The 18,187-nt window shown below is 41.0% G+C and overlaps 1 protein-coding gene across 1 annotated transcript in view; it reads right to left on the bottom strand.

Annotated features, from left to right (window-relative positions):
- The window catches only part of LOC135987670 (opsin-5-like), a 29,196-nt gene extending 12,904 nt beyond the window's left edge, over positions 1-16,292 (bottom strand). Inside the window, exons 1-2 of the mRNA XM_065632710.1 lie at positions 16,172-16,292; positions 7,956-8,161 (exon numbers count right to left, since the gene is read on the bottom strand). Of these exons, the coding sequence (XP_065488782.1) occupies positions 7,956-8,161; positions 16,172-16,292 (327 nt within the window). The remainder of the gene's footprint in view (positions 1-7,955; positions 8,162-16,171) is intronic.
- Between the last annotated feature and the right edge of the window lie 1,895 nt (positions 16,293-18,187).

Genomic DNA, 18,187 nt, shown 5'->3' with positions numbered 1-18,187 from the left:
TATGAAATTTTGCTTTGAAGTCAGTGAGAAGATGTGACACGTAGGGAGGAGCCAGAAGAATACAAATTGTTCAGCCCTGTGGTGAGAAGATCATGAATAATGAGGGTAAGTCATGGACAGCATTTTTTGACTGAAGACATTTAATCTCTTAGAAACACACATTAGCACAGAAGAAAGAGGAAGGCTACTATTTTCCACATAAGCAAACAAGAAAGGGATGTTTCAAAGCCCTCTGAGAGAAACCTAGTGCAGGACTTTAAATTTGGGCTTTGGAAAATCCTGTCTCTGTAGGAGCACTATCAAACAACGAATGCCCTTTTTGGGCAGCAGTGTGTGGTTTGATGCAGTGCTTGGGTGGCATGGGCTGGGCTACTTCAGACTTGTTAAACAGGGAAATAGATAGTTTGAGCATTCACAATCTTTCAAGTACCCAAAATAAAACTTCCTTGATTTGTTGCAGTTGGCTACAAAAATTATCATTTACAGGAAAACGAGGAAAAATTCATGGCTAATGAAAATGCCTGTAACTTCCCTGAAGTCCCATTAGTTCATTAGTTACACTGAAATGATCTTCTATGTTTCTAATGATTTTGTTTTTGCAAAAGCACAATTTTTCCTCCCTTCCCTCCAAATGAAGTATTTTTCTCGTTAAAATTTAGCTCACAGATGGCTACATGAGTTACTTTTCCCTCTTTGACTGCAATGTGCACACTCTTCAGATTATATCAAGGAGGACCAGAAATAAAGAAATGGGGAAGACTAATATCTCCACAATTTATTATTTTTTCAGTATCCAAATCTCATTTATTCAAGGAAACAAGAATGAGGATACATTCCAGTGTTTCTAATATTTGACATATCAAAATTGCTCAGAAACACATCTGGGAGAGGAAAATTTGTGTAGCACAGCACAGGCAAAGTAAAGGGCACTTTTTAAATTTGCCTTATAGATTGGTCTCCACATCCTACCTTTCACAGTGAATCAGCGTGTTAAGGTGAGTTGAATGCAAGGCTAATGTTACAGAGATTTTCTTCAGTGCCTTCAACACCTGCTCTATCTGCTAATGCTCTTAGTGCCAGTTGCATGATTTGACCTCAGATTATTTCATCTTGCTGAAATGTCAGGAATGATAAACTATATATAAGTAAAATCCCAGCAATATCACACCACAGTACTGCGCTAAGGTAGTCGATAACTATTTTTCACTCCCTTTCTGTGCTTGGTTTAATTTATTTAAACATCTTATAGGTAGATAGCTGAACATTTTTCAACTAAGCAGACATTAGACCATATTCCTGTGCTATTATGATTTGAGGAAAAAAACCAAAAAACAAAACCAAACCTGTTCTCTTCTGTCCCAGCCTCAGTCTTAGAGCTACATGCTTGCACGGTGGGATATACAGTGACATTGCAAGATTTTTTACACGAAGCAAGGTTGGCTAGCTCAGTCTTTAGATGGGAAACATCTGCCAAAGTTAGACACTGCAGAAAGCTGTGCTGAGGATGAAGGTTCCCCTGTGCACAAGCACTAGTGAACTCGAGGTGTATCTGCACAGATGGTTCCCCACAGGGAGAGAGAGGAGGAAAAACATGGAAGAACATTCAAATGCTCTCGCATGTGGGCAAGAACAATAACAGCAACCATCACCAGATCTCCCTGCAGCCAGCTAGGAGGGAGGGTGGGCAGGAGCAAACCTTTATCCTCCTTGACAGATGTTGCAAGGGGTAAAGATGGGCAGCTTGTGGATTTGTCTGGGGCTTATGAGTGAGAGCTCTGTAGTGAGTAGGCTACTCACATGGACAGCTGCTGGGAAGAATGAGAGGCAGACGTGGGGGTGAGACATATATGCAAAGGGTGCTTGTTACATATGGGGTGAGTTTAAAGTGGGATGATTTTGTGAAGGAAAAAATAAATGGATGACGGAGCAATGTGAATGGGTGGTTGTGCTGGAAGACGTCAATGAAGAATGCATACAGATACCTCAGTAATTTTGCAGGTATTGGGAAGGAAGGAGAAAGGCAGACTGAGAACTTTCATTTTGGTCCTTTCCATCTGCCATTGCTTTTATTACTTGGTCATGCTAACTGCTGAGCCACCACTGCTCAGTCATCTCACCCAGAACATGAGGGAATACCATACCACACAAAGTAATACGTAAACACTGTCTCGGCATTTACAAGTGCATAAAATCCCAAATTGAATCAACAGGCTAGCTAAGTCAACAATTTGTTGGTTTTACCAGTTATATGTAATGGGCAGAAATCAGTGTCCTTCAAATCCACTCTATAAGAGAACATACATGCCTTTATGGTTTTTGATTTATCAGACAATCTGCAGAACACTGTGTTAAAAAAAGAAGGTATTAATCTTCTGTTTCTTCCTCAGAAAAGATTTAGCAATATTTTATGATCTGTGCATAGGAAAAGAGATAAATGCATGTTCTGAGAAAGCAAATGCCATCAATAATATATAAAAGAATTTAACCAAGATTACAAGTCCTTCACTCAAAGCTTCTGAAATATCGATCTCTGAATTTCCTACTATTGCAATTTTCCTCTTGGTGTTTCAGATTCCCACCACTAATTTTTGCAAAAGGTGGACATTATTACTTCTTAGAAACGTCATACTAGACCTCTAACATTTAGTAACACCAAAAATGCTGGATTTTTTTAAGTGTCAGCAAGAGGCAGTGACTGAAAGCTGAATCTACAAGAGGGAGTAAGGGCCACCGTGCTCAGCTTTGCAGGGCTGCAGCTCTGGTTGCTTGCCTGGTGCAAGGGCAGTCATGCCTTTGAGTGCTTCTCCTAGACTGGACATGGCAAAAGCTAGTGGACAAACTAGGCTCCCAAAGTAGCCAAGAGAACAAGGCAAGGGGCATATCTCACCCCCCTTGTGATTTTTAATGCCTTACTGCAGGCTGCAAAATATTAGAATGGCTTGGTATTCACAGTCATATCCTTCCCTTAACTGTGCAAGACCTTTCAAAAATTGAGCAGTGTCACTGTGAAAAGCAGAAGGATTGCTGATCCATTCTCTCTTTTTCCCCATGGAGGGTGCAGGAGGGCCGGATTCACTTTTCTCCACCCAAAGGTTCTCAGATCCACATTCCCTGCCTAGGAACATAAGCCCAAAGACTATTCATCATCCTGTGACGCTCCACTGTCCTTAGAGCAAATAAATACCAGGGCCAGAGATAAAGACAAACTCCCTGCGTGAGTGGTCAGGCTCTCACTGGAAGGAGAGGAACCCTCCTTGTCCAACAGCATTGTTAAAGCAGAGCTATTGCACACCCAGCTTTTCTTAGAGATCCGTGTTTTTCTGGGATTTCAGCTGGCAACTTGATGAGCTACATCACCACAATTCGGAAAAGTCCATTAAAGTGCAAGAAATCCCAGGTATTTCCATGGGTCACGTTGTCCCCAGTGCATGCACACTTCCTCTGTCACTTGTAGAATGTTTTGGACTTCCCTGCCACACGGTGCCCTTTCAGGGTGCACATATGCCACAGGTCCGGTGCCATTAGGCAAGCTCTGCACAAATTAATTACAGATGACTGAGTAAAACAATATGTGCATGCAAGGTGGAGCTCACTGCTGCTCACTACATCACCAGTTGCTTCTGTCCAGGGTATGCCAGGCAAAAATACCCTATAAAACATTAAGGAGTGCAGGATTCCAGGTTTGCTCACTGCTCTGTAGCAAACCCAACCACAGGGCAGGACAGTCAACTCTCCTTCTCTCCAACTCCCCTCCGTACTCTATTACTCTACACAACACAAAGCAGCTTCAGCAAAAGAGGGTAAGGGCAGGCCCTTCCAGGCTGGCCCTTGGTGAGATGGTGAGGGCAGGGTGCAGGGACAGAGGCAGCGTGGGCTGAATCCTGTCAGGCAGGCGACTGTCCTGCTCACTAATACCTCAAAGTCGAATGTATTTTTTTTGGTTCCTTCTGAAGGCTCCTTCTGTGCAGAGCCAGATCTGCTGGGGATGCCCTGGCACCATCTGGCTGGCCAGATGGACCAAATCTACCTAGACTGATAGTGAGATAAGTGCATCTGTGATAATAGTGGCAGTCAGCATGTCAGTGGCAGTGGGTATATCTGTGATGGTACAATGACCTGGAGATAACTACCTTGTGCTCTGTTGTGCACAGCTCACACACATACATAAGAAACAGTCAGAAATAAGTAAGTTTTTAAAAGAAGCCTATCCCAACAGAGTGAGTGTATGATAAGAGCAGTCAATTTTTTTGACACTTGTAGCAAAATTATTACGTATTTATAAAGTTAATGTCAAAACAACCAAACTGTATTCTCAAAAAACCAACCAAACAAAAAATCCCAACAACAACAAAAAACACACAAAACACCCCCAAGAAACAAACAAACAAAACAGATTAGAAGAGTGAACTAGTGGAAATAAGTTTGAACTGAAGTAGCAGTATGATGAAGGATTTCAAATTCCAAGGCACTCCACAGCCCATCCTTGGTTTCTGACATGTCTACAATGAACCTACAGGGATCAGATAAGTTATAATCCTTCCCCTATATTTAAAGACTTCTTGAATCCTACATCTTTTGTATTCACCACTAGCAGATAAAAGAAAAGCTTTCTGTTGGTTGATTAATAAGGTTTAGAAGAAACTGTGTTGTTTACCTGCAAAGAATTTATATTTCCTTTGTACATGTAAGAACATTTGTGCACAATGTTATTTATAGGTTTCAGTGCAACTTCTGATTCAGCAGAATGTATGAATAAAAAACACCTGGGAAGGACAAAAGCATATCCTGAGGTAGCTTTTCACTAAAAATACGGGCAATGGGGAAGCAGATGGCTCTTGGTCACTGGCTTACATTCCTTGACCTAAACTTTACTATATGAACTAGTTTACTTACTTATAATATTACAAAAAGGTAAAAAATGAATGTGCTAGAGACTGGCTGTCCTGCTTCTGTCCAGCAGGACTAAAACACAGTGGTAGAGCAGGGAAGGGATAAACAAGAAGTGAAAGCAGAGTCCAAAAGCCACCCTTGGAAACCCACATCTGTACGCAACATTCAGCAGGGGCAGCATTGGGTACAGACCTACCATGGAACCTCATTCCTGAGAGGAGAGCTCTGTCAGACCTCCAAAAAGAAAAATAATGTTTGGCATGGGGAAGAATAGTGGTGTTTCTTCCATACAGAGGAGAACAGGACCACACATATTTGCCCCATTCAGCAGGTGTGCTGCAAAATGGTCCTTTTAGCTGGAGATGCATCTTTTGTTAGAGAGAGTTTTCACAGAGAAGCCTGTTTTGAAAGAAAAGTAATAGTATCTGTCTGTCTTCTCTTCACTCCCTCTAACTGGGGCAGCCAAGAACACTGAACCTCAATTTTGAAAAATATTACCTTAGGGCACAGAAGGAGGCCAGAGTCAGAGGAAAGGAAAATAGTTAGGTGGATTAAGTGAGGTGAGCTCATGAATTTCTTCATAAACAGAAATGACAGGCTGGCTTGGGAAAATAAAGCTTCCTTAAACATAGCTGACAGCAGAAGCTGACTGATCAAATCGGAGCAAATGTGTAGTGGAATAGCCAGCGACAGCGAGCCAAGTAAGGCCATCCTCTGGACTCAGCAAAATAAACAAAGTCAAGGAAAACACACAGACCATGCTAACGAAAGAGCAATGTACATGTGTGTAACAGCCTGAATTGCCATCCCAGTTACTTGCAGAGGAGCTTGAGTGCAGTGAGGGGAACAAGAGACAACTTTGAAGAGCCGTGACAGAAGGCATGGGCTTTACCTTCCTGACACCAAGCTCCTCCTCATGTTCCAGATGTGAGACCCATTCTGGTTGGGCTACAAATGTATCATGTTTTATAAATACCCAAAACCAAGCAATCAAAACCCTACCGCTGGTCAACATTGAATATTTTTATAATGAGCTTTTTGCTGGCTGTCCACACTCACACGTGAAATTGTTCACATCCTTTTTTCACGCACAGAAGCTTCCTGCTATTTCTACACAATATTCTTCCTAAAAACAGCCACTCTACTTCCATAAATTACTTTTTTGTCACTGGCACCTGTTTTGTCAAGCTTAATAATCAAGAAGATGGATATCCGGGTTTAAACATGTTTGTGAGGCTCCTCCAACAAAGAACAAAATCTTGATGGAAACAGGAGTCCTACACGATTTTCTCTCAACAAGCCACAACCAGCTTAATCACTCAACAAGTCACAGCCAATTCAAACTATTCATTCAGAGTACAGATTGACTTTTCTGGGTTACCACACATTTTTAGTTAGCATTAATACAGTATCAGTTCCTATTTGAAATGGTAGATGTTAACTTTTAGAGACTACGGAAGATTACCAAAGCAGAAATTTTAATATTTTGTAAATCAAAGTGTTTAGAAAAGCTGATGCATTTTTAATATCCTGAACAAAATCTTTGGATCCCAGTTTTGCTTGATATCTATATTTTACAACCAAATGCTGTTTAAAACCAGGAGATCCAAATAAGATTACTTAACAAACCCTGATAAGCAAACTATCTGAGTACTCCAAAAATGTTACAGAATGTTGCACCGTGTCGATCCCTGTGTGTGCTGGTTTTTTACAGCTCAAAAAAGGAGGCACAGCATAGACGGGGCTCTGGAAAAGGTTGGACTGAGGAGGCAGAAGGGTAATTTAATGTTACCTCTTTCAAACCGTTTGGTCGTAAATGGTAGGTTATGCCACAGATCTTGGTTCAGGATTTCATTTTACCGTGTCTTACATAGGAACTCTGTAGCAAAGCTATAACTGAACCCAGAGATCCAGATTTCACCTTTCCTTTCTTAACCATAGCTCCAAACTTTCTTGAAACAGAGCAAAATGGGGATCTCTTTCATTCTGAGTGTGGGTGTGAATTTTACAGTTTGCAGGTATGTCTTTGTTTATTTGATGACTTAAAAGGTTTCCATTAATAAAAAAATCAAAGAGGTGTCCTTGAAGTTTCTCCCTAACAGACTTTAGACTGCAAATGCAGGTGTTCTCCTTAGATAAACAGTGGGATTTTTCTAAGGAAATAATTAGCTTCATTTTGATAAATCCTTTTTCTGCCAAATGGCTATAGACATACTTTTTCAAGAAGAAAATAATCATAGTTTTAGATCAAAGTACAGTTCCTAGGTTAATAAGTGTCTTCTATAGGAAGTCATCTTCTCTGGATTAACACAACCTTTGTACTGGAAGGGAGGGGATATAAGCTGTGGTTCTCTTATCTATGTTGCACAACAGACCAACTTCCTCTTTAAAAAAAAAAAAAAATTAAAAAGCCCAACAACCAGAAAAAAAAAACAAAACAGGAAAAGAGGATTATTTCTCTCTCCCTTTTCCTTCATCATGATCTTTCTTACACCTTGCCGTAGGCCGTCATGTCGTTTTCAGATTTTTTTATTCCCTCATGAAATAGACACAGTAAGTATAATCTCTCTCACAGATGTTACTAAAAGCACCAGGGAGCCAGGCTGGTGCCTATCTATCTATGGGATGTATTTATATTCTGTTTTCAGAGGTGTGCTTCAGAATTAACAATAACAACATTTTCTGAGTTCTCCAACAAAAAACTGTATCCAAGTTCGGGGATGACTGTGCCTTAAAGTTAAGTCACATCACAGGAAATGAACCAACCAAGAATTTAGGAGAAGAACTGAAGAGTTACAACTAATCTAGTACAAGAAGTTGTATGCTAAGACAACCCAAACAAGTAGGAAATATTATGGATAGACAGAAAAAGGAAATCACTGAAAATCGGTCAAACTCTGATCAAATGCATAGGTTTATGTCTGTAACAAAAGAGAACACTGTCCCTTTAGAAGGTCAGTCAGTATTTCTTTTCACTCTTTTGGGCCTGTCTAGTTATTTATATACAACATATACACAGAAGTAGCTGTATCTATTTTGTCTAATTAAATGTAATCCAGTCTTACCTGGCAAGTCCATATTGATGTGATAATGAATCCATCATCTCTGAAGACATTGAAGATTTCAATGATCCCCCGTGAATAACCAAACACAGAGATACTAGCATCTGATACTGCCAAGTTAAATGTGAGGTAGTCAGTGGGCTGCAGAAGATGTCTTTGTTTATACAGGACAAAAATCACAATGCTGTTTCCAAACCAAGACAGCCAACCTGGAAAAAAAAAAAAATCCACTAAATCAAAAAGCAAACAAAGAAAGCAGCAGTTCAGTGTGTAAATGTGTGATGTCTCCTCTAAAATTACCCTTTTGTCCCATTATAAACAAATTAAGACAAGTTAACCAGATTATCCACTGCAAAACCTATGCACGAAGCCTTCTTTAAGTTGCTGGGTACATTACAGAAGCAGGAACAAGTGAATAACTCCAGCAATAAAGCAGAAGCAGCACAAAGAGCTGCTACTGCATCTATCAAATATCTGACATTTCAGGGCCTAGAGAAGTTTTTTTTTTCCTAAGTGGACAGATGAAACTCATGAAGCGTAACACCTGGGAATAAAAAGGAAGAAGGAAAGATTGGTAGAGTGGAGCAGAGACTACAAACAATTTACCAGAAGCTGCAGCTGTTTAGGTGCGTTGTATATAATAAGTTCACGCATGTAGCCAGAGAGCTGCTTTATCAGTCCTCTCCCAAGAACTGCAGCTCATAGGATTAAGTTTCTTTGCTTAGAACAGTCTAGGATCTCTTTGCAGCAAAGCTTGTCCCAGATGCGAATATTTTTTCAGTAATACACCTGATAATTTATATGAAGAGAACATTTAGAGCAGACCTTTCAGAAGCTCTAAAATATTTTAAAATTTATTTTTAAAGAAAGTTGTGTCCTCTCTTACTCTGCAGGAACAGAGGTGCCTGACTTTTACATCTCTAGTTACATGAGGAAAACACAAGGGAGATGACTGTAAATCTGGTGAAAGCCAGCCAGTTATGCAGTCAGAGACACCGAGAGTTTCCAAATGTGCATGGCTGTTACTCCACCCATCAGTCTAAGACCTTGGTAGTTTGCATCCCACTTTTTTGAGTGATGTAAACACATAGAAACAAATGGCTTTTAACAAAATGTTTTCTCATAAATGTCAGGCTCAGTGTTGAAAATGAGGCCCAGCCAGTGAAGGGGATGGGTCCAGGGTAGCTGCTGGAGTGGGGCTGAGCAGCAGACCAGGCAGCACCCTGTTGACTCCCATTTCCACCTCCAACACCTGCTCTGCCACTGCCAACACAGGTGGCCCCACTTCACCTTGGTAATGTGGAACAAAACACCACCTCTTTTGAGTGCCTGCAGCCTAGGACAGGTTTGGGAACCCGGCAGCTAGTGGTTTTGCTCCCCACAGCTGATGCCAGGGTACAACAGCAACTACCAGGTGAGGGAGAAGAGTTGGCCCGTAGCCCTCTCTCCAGGCACAAGCAGTAGCTATGCCTGAGTAAGGGTGCTGCATATAGACACTGCAAGACATGAATATATGCACTGAAGAGGGACATGACATGGTGGCATTGCACAGCATCTCTGGATATTCAAAGGAGTTAATGAGATGAAAGATGGCTGATATGTTCAATGCTGGAGCATGCTGGGCTGCCTCAGCTAGGAAGGGAGGGGAACAAATTGCCTCCAAATCTCCAGGCCACCTAGGAGGATCACAAGATGAAATGTCGAAGAGCAAGGTGGTTGTTTTCCAAATAAACAGGTTGGGTACTTACCGCCCAGTGAGGTGCTCTGGGTAGTTTGGAGTGGGAGGGGAGGTGGTTGATGGGACAGTCTCTGTATGGCACTAGGGACTGCTTTTTCTACAATGCAATTTCCTTTAATAACTTCTCTTTGACAAATTGCCAAACTGCTGCTGCTCTGGCCTGCTTAGCAAATGCATACGGTTTAATAAAGAGCTTTTGAAAGGGGAAGAGCTGACATGTCTGCATATGGTATTGACCGTAAGTCACTGATGCAATGGTACGCTGAGATACACACATATATTTTATATTTATCTTGTTATAAGATCATCAATAATAAATATATCCTATTCTGGCCACTAGGTGACAATGTTTCTTAATAGAGTCTCTTTTCCAACAGCTGCGTGCACTGTAAGTCAGGAATTGTTTCTGGCTTCTGTCTGAGTCTGGGTATTATAAATACACACAGCAGGGCACTGGAGGAAGGCAGCTTTGGTCATGCACCGGGACAGTCTGCAATGCAAACGTGGTAGTTGTGTTTGTGTATGTCAGCTTTACCTTTTGTAAGGTAAGGGAGATTTCAAGGCAGTAGGCATGGAAGTATTTTCCCTGTCAATATGAATACATAGTGCTAAAATGGCAGACAAAATAAAATGGCACCTCCTTTGTATATAGCAAAATTTTGTTAACGCCATGTAATGGTTAGGAGGGCTAACCTTAAAGTATCAGACGTGCACTCCCTGGGAATATGCAGAGCAAGTTCCTCCTAGCCTGCAGGGTAAGGTAGTTTTGTATGTAAATAACAATGTAAAATAACAATACATATTTTAGATGGAGGTGACACAGACATAGCATTTGTGATCATTTTTTGAAACTACCGTCACATACTGAGGGTGGGGATGAGGGGAGTATTGGGGGTGATAAGGTTACAGAGAATATGACTTCTGCAGGTAGGCACAATCCTTTTAACCAAAACAGGTGGAAAACCTGCACTAGCACATCCAATCCCTAAAATGGCTGATCTATCAGGGCAGTAGACCATATCAATACTGTGACAAAAAAACCTGGAGGAACTAAATTCTCAGTAAAACATGGAGTAACAAAACCAGTGGTCACATAGAAGTGCTATCAACTAGAGCAGTGACTATGGGACACTGGATCTCTGCACCATCAGATAGATGCTGATCAGGGGTTGCTGACTATATTGACTGACTGATTTTTTTTTTTTTTAATAAAAAACCCAAAGAAACAAAACACCAAACAAACAATCGAAAACACAAACAAAACCAAACCCCACAACCAATCACCCCCCAACTAAAAGAACACCTCGAACCTAACAACCTTTCTCCCCCTGTCCCCCAAACCCTAAGAGCACAACAGGGAAAAATGTTGCAAACGCACTGTGGAGGAATCGCAGCAAAGCTCTGACACTCCCAGTGAGGGCAGGGATCCCCTCAACCCATTTGCAGGAGGCATGTGCCTCAGGGTAGACCACAGGTAGGTAGATCAAGAGCCCAGAAAGAAACCTCTGAACTTTGAAGTGCTATAAGGCCTTGGTGTCACCAGGTGGCATCTCAATAAAACAGAGGATAGAAAAGAAATAACTGAGGGAACTAGTTTCATTTTTTTGCAAACAGCCAGCAATATTGACTCACAAGAGTATATGAAAAAAACTAAAACCAAACCCAAAATCCAACCCCAGCACTCTAAGGTAATCCTGGTGAGAAAGGACAGGTTCCAACTGAGATCAAAATGTGACTGAGAAAAAAATAGCAGACAGGAAGACACTGAGCACTTACACCCAACATAAGGTTCAGAGAGGAATCACCACATTTGCCCCATAAGCTGTAAGGCTGTCTGATATGGGCTGCTCATCAACCAGATCTGTTGGCCCTTCTGAAGTGGCAATACACACAGATAACACACAATTACTGAAGTTCATTAGCAAAGAGCAGGACTGAGAGCAGCTGCTGTGAGACTGGCAGTATCAGAGTAGAATAGGTCAAGTAAGAGTTGATAAATGCTAAATATTGAACAGCAAATGAGTCATCTTTTCTCCTCAGACACCCACAGAAAAGTACTTGGTACCACATTTGCAAACATTGGGAGGTAGGAGGAATAGGATGGGCAGCAACATTAAAATGTTGTATTGCCCTTATATAGTTCAGTAGTAATCGTTCTCCTGGAATAATACCCACTAATAGAGCATTGTAATCCACAGATGTGAAAAGTGCTCCACAAAGGAGGCTGGTGCTGTTATCTACGATTTCTTGGCGGAGGCACAGGAAGGCTGCCAAGCAAGCTGGTGGTAGTCAGGAACCAAAACCTTATCCACAAAGTCCTGTATCAGCATGCTGTTCACCAGCCCATGGAAAGAAAGCACTGAAGAAGTAACAAGCAAGTGTGACTAAGGATATTGAAAATCTCTCCGCTGAAAGCAGCTGAGGACAGTGAGATTAATGCCAGGAATAGCTAAGAGGGAACACAATAATTTTACAATAATTTCTGCTGAATCACTCAAGTCTGAGCATCCAGACGTAACCTATTTTTCTCTCATGTACCTGAGGTGGTCTTTGAACAAGCAATAAACACCTGAGGCTGCATGCAATTTAGTTGCTAACATTGAATTCATGTTTTTGCAGAACTAAATTTGGTACAAGTGAACTGATAGCTCCAAGCTGGTCATCTACATTTCCAATAGATGATTGAGTCCATGCCCAGCTAAAATAGGTTATTATGCTTTGTACTTAGACTTGTTCTTATTAGACATTGTTGCATGGCCTTTACTTGTAAAATCTGACAAGAATGAATTAGAAAAATGGGTGTTACAACTGACTCATCTGCAGTTTAAAATGTACAGGGAGCCTTAAGTGGAAGAATTCAAGAAACGAGAGCAAAAGGTGAAGGCTCGGTGCCACAAGACAAGATACACTTTTCTCTCAGAAAATAATCTTATCTCTAGGATAGAAATTAGATTGAGCATCTAGACACAGAGCAGACATGAATGAAGTCAATTACCAATTCAACTACCTATACATTAGCATAAATGTCTATCTGAGGAGGTTAGCTGTAAAAATTTTCAGACTAGACAATTTTATTTAAGAAAGTGATAAAATCTAGAGAATTTGCCATGCTGTTTTTAAGTATTGCAACTGTGAAGTGACCCTGCTCTGTCCTTAGTCTTTGCTGCTAAATATATACGCACATTATCCTGCCTATGGCACATTGCCAGTTTGGGCAGGAAGGAGAAGAGTCATCATGTTTTAGACCTGACAAAGCATGGAGAGATTATTTGTTCAATACGATCATTTTGTGGATAAGTGTTTTGTCAATAGTTTGTTTCATTTCCCACCTTCTGTCAAACAATGTCCCAAAAATAACAGTCACTTTGTCACTTGTCAAATAACAGTTTACTGTTATCATTTGGAAATGTGTCCCATTTAAATGCATGGTTGGGTCTTGTGGTCTGTTCCAGTTTTCTGATGGGATTGGTAATGGTCTCATCACGCCTTTCTGATATAAGCACTCATAAAAAGTCAGAATTTGTTCTCTAACAAATATTATCTCCTACTAACTTAAAATTTCCTTTTATGCCAAGTATTCACTCTTAAGAGTCCCAGTTAACTGTGAAACTACAGAAAATGAGCACAGAAAAAATTGTGTATAAATGCCAAAAAGAAAAATTTCCTAAAGAATTCCAATTAATAATTATGAAGAAAAAAATGTTTGAGTTCCACCCGCCCCCCCCCCCCCCCAGATCTAAGTTTGATTTAGCTAGCACCTGTGGATAGTACTTTTAATTTGCATGTAATAATATAAACTATACAAGGATTTTCCACAGTACTATACCACTTATGGCATAGGCAAGAAGGGGTCAGATGTAATGCTAGCAACAGGACAAGCTCCCACCTGTCTGTCAAAGATAGTTCTGAGCTCATGGAAGGGAAGGATAGAAACCGAGCGCTGTGTTCAGAATGGGGATGCTGATACAGCTGACCTAATGAAGGGTAACACAGGGGCTGCTGTCACCTGCACATGGTCCCTCTAAACACACTACGATGGCTCACTGCTATGGGATTGGCATCACATTTTTCCTTTGTTCTCTGCTGCCAGAAGGGCAAGAGGGTGTCTGTGTAACAGAGTATTTTGTTCTGCCACATCACTGCTCCCCAGATAGTCTGAGTTATTGGTGTACATAAAATGAAAGCTGTAAATTGTCATGGTTGGTGCTTGCAGAAGTGAGGCAGTAGACCTTTGAGAAAAAAAGACTTGAGGACTTTTCTGATTTGTGTCTTGCTAACAGATTTTTTTTAAAAAGTTCTTAATGCAAAAAGGTTTACCTGCCTCCATCACATTTTAACTAGATCCACATTATGTTAACTTGGAGTAGTGCTATTGCTGGTTATATATACTTCACAAGAAATACAACTTGGCTGTCAAGAATAGCTGCTGATGACATGACAAGCACTTGTAAGCTTGGCAGAAGGATCTGGGGCAATCAAAACCCAACAGACATACAACTTAAAATCTCAGGCACCTAGGTACTTTAAAAAGTATTTGCTAGAAGATGTGGGGTGACCTTTAGGAAGCAGCAGAGGAAAACACCTCTGTTGGTCGATGGGTGGAAGAAGTTTGAATTACCAGGGTGATACAGAGGCAACACTAGAAGGGATCAGTGGAGCTGGGGAAGTATAAATGTTGATGTGAATGGTGATGTCGAGACCTTGCTTGGATGCTCTATTCAGTCCTGGCTATCAGTTAAAAAAGAAAAAAATGAAAGAGTCCAGGTTAGAAAAGACAGCGTAAAAGGCTGCCAGGATGACATGCTGGGATGACAAATGGAAGGATATTATGACAGGAGATGAATAAATTATAATAAAAAATCTTCCCAAATCAACCAAACAATAACAAAAAACCCACTTCACTTGCTTGATATAGGAATACAAAGATTAACCATAGGGTATGATTGTTCCCTCAGGAACACAGACTGGCCATAGGATGTTAATTGCAGGCAAAAAATTATTTCAGTTAAAAGGAGTGACATAAAGAGTATAAAGTTGGTGTGATCACTTTAACTAAGGATTTAGGAAAAGGCTCCTACCCAACAGAGAAACAAAATCAGGAACAGGCTGTCAATTGGAAGAGTGGCAGCAACACCAAAAAGAACCCCAGCCAGTTATATAAGGCAGCATGATAGCTTTGTAAATGAGATTATATATTGCCAGCAGGGGACTGGCCTTGCTGACCCAAGATGTTCTTTCTAGTCTTAAGTGCAACTGATTAGTCCATTAGCTGATGGTGCGGCTATTTCCCAGCCATTCATGAAGGGATATGCAGATGTGAACAGACTGGGGATAAATTGTAACAACCCTGATTTATCTTACGGACGCTCTTCTAATTAAGCCTCCTAAAATAGAAACCATAAATTTTTCTACTAGAATCTCTGGTTTTATTCAAAACACAACTTTTTCCTCCTTAGTTCTTAAACGTAAAAAAGAAAGTCTCATATAAACATATGAAAGTAATTAGCATTTTACATTGCAACTTCCATAGAGCTTTCTCAAGCATAAGCTGAGCACTAAGTGAGCTACTTGGAATATGTGATAAGTTTAGAAAAAGAAAAAAAACCTGTTTAGATCAATCTTTTAAAAACAGAAAAAAAATGTATATGCTGTTTAGAAGAACAGATTTGATAAAAATTATGTTTTCTTGTATTTTCCTGTGAGGTTTTATGGTTGAAAATGTTGACTACCTAGCACACCTGCATTCCTTGAAATTTCATAAAGTTTCCTTAGATCTTGCAATGAATCTGCCCCAAATAGACAATATTTAAACAAACAAAACTAAACTGAGCTGGAATCAAAGTCAGTTCATATTGGGTGCATTTTCAAATCCTTATTATACACTTAGAATAGCTATCTTTCAGCAGAACCAAAATAAACACACAGTATTGTGACTGCTAACACAGGATAATATCCTAGTATTTAGTACTTAGATCTTTCATAGATCCTGTTTGAAGAAGTTTATTTCTATGTGCATTAAACATTTAAACCAAGAGCAGTACAAATAGTTTTTTAAAAGTTTAAAACTACAGAATCATATTTTCTGTCTCTGCAGGAGCTAATTGTAGGATGCCAACTGACAGTCAGCAGTCAAAACTCTGGAAATTACAGAACATTAATTCAGTGCTACTGAGACATGAGAAGACACAGATGCACCATGCACTTCTGATAAAGTATTTTTTAATCTTCCCACATATTAAGTTTTGCAAACATTAGTTAAAAGTTTATAGGCTTGACTATTTTCTTCCACAAGATTTCTGCATTGGTTATTAATCTCTTTTTAAAAAAAGAAAGCTGTACCTCTCCGATCTTGTAACAGCTGAAGAAAAGTCGCATTTTCTAACATCCTGTTCCATGAGGGATGAAACCCATATGAACCACTTAGAACTTTATACCAAGCTCTACTTAGGAGTTTCCTTTCTCATCCAAGCCGGGTACATACCTAAAGCCAGTAGGTAGAAACCTATGATAGTCTCTCCTTGCTCTGTTACAGCTGCCTCTCTGCTCAGAAAACTGATGTTGTTGTTCCTCCAGGGTGCCTGTGGAGATAACTGGACAGACATTTTCAGTGGAGTTTATAACCCAGAAATTCTCCTTTCCTCACTACGTCCCAGCAAAATAAAATGGTTTCGAGCCTTTCCTCAGTTTCTGCTCCCTATATTCAAGGGAGCTCTCCAATGAGACTGATGATTTAAAGAAGGAAATCTCAAGGGATAGGAGCTTTGCAGCCTCCTGACCTGTTCTTCTTCACTAATCCTCCCTATTAATACAGCCTGTGAATCTGTGGCCAGCCCAAGGCAGCAGATTTCCTCCTAACCTTATTACTGTTAGGTGCACAAATCTTGAATGAAGAGCCTGTATCTGACAAAAAGACAACTTCCTTTAGAAAAGGGTGATACCACATAACCTGCAGGCTCACAGGCACACCCACAAAAATTGTGGATGCTGATATATTGCTAAAATGACAATACTTACGTCTTTTTGTCTTTGCTGATGGGGCGGATGCATTCGACCCTCCCACACCTAAATCACTCCCTTGCGACAACTGAAGGCCAGTAGAGTTTTAGTTCAAATGAAATTAAGGATGGAGCTGCAAGTTTCTTTTAGTTTCATATAAATATTGCAGCTCCATAGACACTTCAATTCAACTTCTCATTCCAATGAGAAAGTCTTCTGCCAAGCCTCGCACATTGCAATAATAGTGACCAAAAAAAAAAAAAGTCTCTTAATATCAAGGAGAAAAAAAATAAACACATTGAATTGTTCTTCGTGGTCAAGGATCCCTTTTGATGATTTTTTTTTTCTTTTTATGCCTGGTCGTCACACACTGCACTGATTGACTAATACCTTATCCTGTTTGCAGTTTTCTCCTTACTCCCTCTGGTGGCATCCTTCAGTAAAAGCCAGAGGCTTTGCAGACTCCTCTGGCTTGCTTCATGTGTCCTCAGGTCCCTGTACTTCCAAAGCAGAGGAAGGCTCCCTCTGCAGATTACAGTTGCTTTGTTTCATGTCTCTCAGTGCTTCGGTGGTGACCAATCTACTCACCTCACAGAGATTAGTCCTGAATGCCTCTACTATCTTTGCAAAGTGCTTTGAGAAGATTAGAACAGTATATGCTGCAGGCAGCTCTATAAAAAGGAGAAAACTAGAATGCTGTGGTGGTATGGAGAAATTACTGTGTTTGGCACAGCTGTGACTGTGGGGAGGCATGTGGAAAAAAATGATTTGGACATGGGAGGTTTAGATTGGATATTAGGGAAAGCTTCTTCACGGAAAGGGTTGTCAGGCACTGGAACAGGCTGCCCAGGGAAGTGGTGGAGTCGCCATTCCTGGAGGTGTTTAAAAGATGAGTAGATGAAGTTGTTAAGGACATGGTTTAGAGGTTGACTTGGCAGTGCTTGGTTAATGGTTGGACTCAATGATTTTAAAGGTCTTTTGCAACCAAAACAATCCTATGAGTCTGTGAAAGGACCCTAATGTGCCACACTCCTAAATAAATAGAAGCTACAGGCTGGCTCCGCAGAAGGGACACAAGCAATGCAAACGCATCTTGGGAGACCGGTGCCATGGCTCCTGCTATAGCTCCCTCTGCTTGCCCAAACCTCTCACACATGTTCATCGCTGCTGTGACCTGTCTGCAGAGTCAAGCGACCCATCTCCTGTCAGCTGCAGGAGGAGACGCTGTGGCGGCACTGCAGACCTGGCCATAAGGGCTTTCTCTCAGCAGATGGCAGATGACCTTACCCACCCCCTGCCAAGCCCGGGGGGAGCAGGCACGTACCCATGGTGTGTCCGAGGCGCAGGTCTGAGAGCTGGAGGAGCAAGTCCTGTCCATGCCCAGCAGTGCCCACTGGAGCTGGACATTTCGGTTGTCCCCTGAACTGCTCTCCGCAGACCTTGGAGGAAGGAGCTGCATAACAAGCAGATCAGGGTCAGTCCTGCACACCCCCTGCCAGCT

The sequence above is a fragment of the Caloenas nicobarica genome, chromosome 3 (assembly GCF_036013445.1).
Source record: "Caloenas nicobarica isolate bCalNic1 chromosome 3, bCalNic1.hap1, whole genome shotgun sequence".
In the NCBI taxonomy this organism is placed as follows: Eukaryota; Metazoa; Chordata; class Aves; order Columbiformes; family Columbidae; genus Caloenas; species Caloenas nicobarica.
Note: the sequence above shows the minus strand (reverse complement) of the source record. Positions and strands in the feature narration are given on the sequence as shown.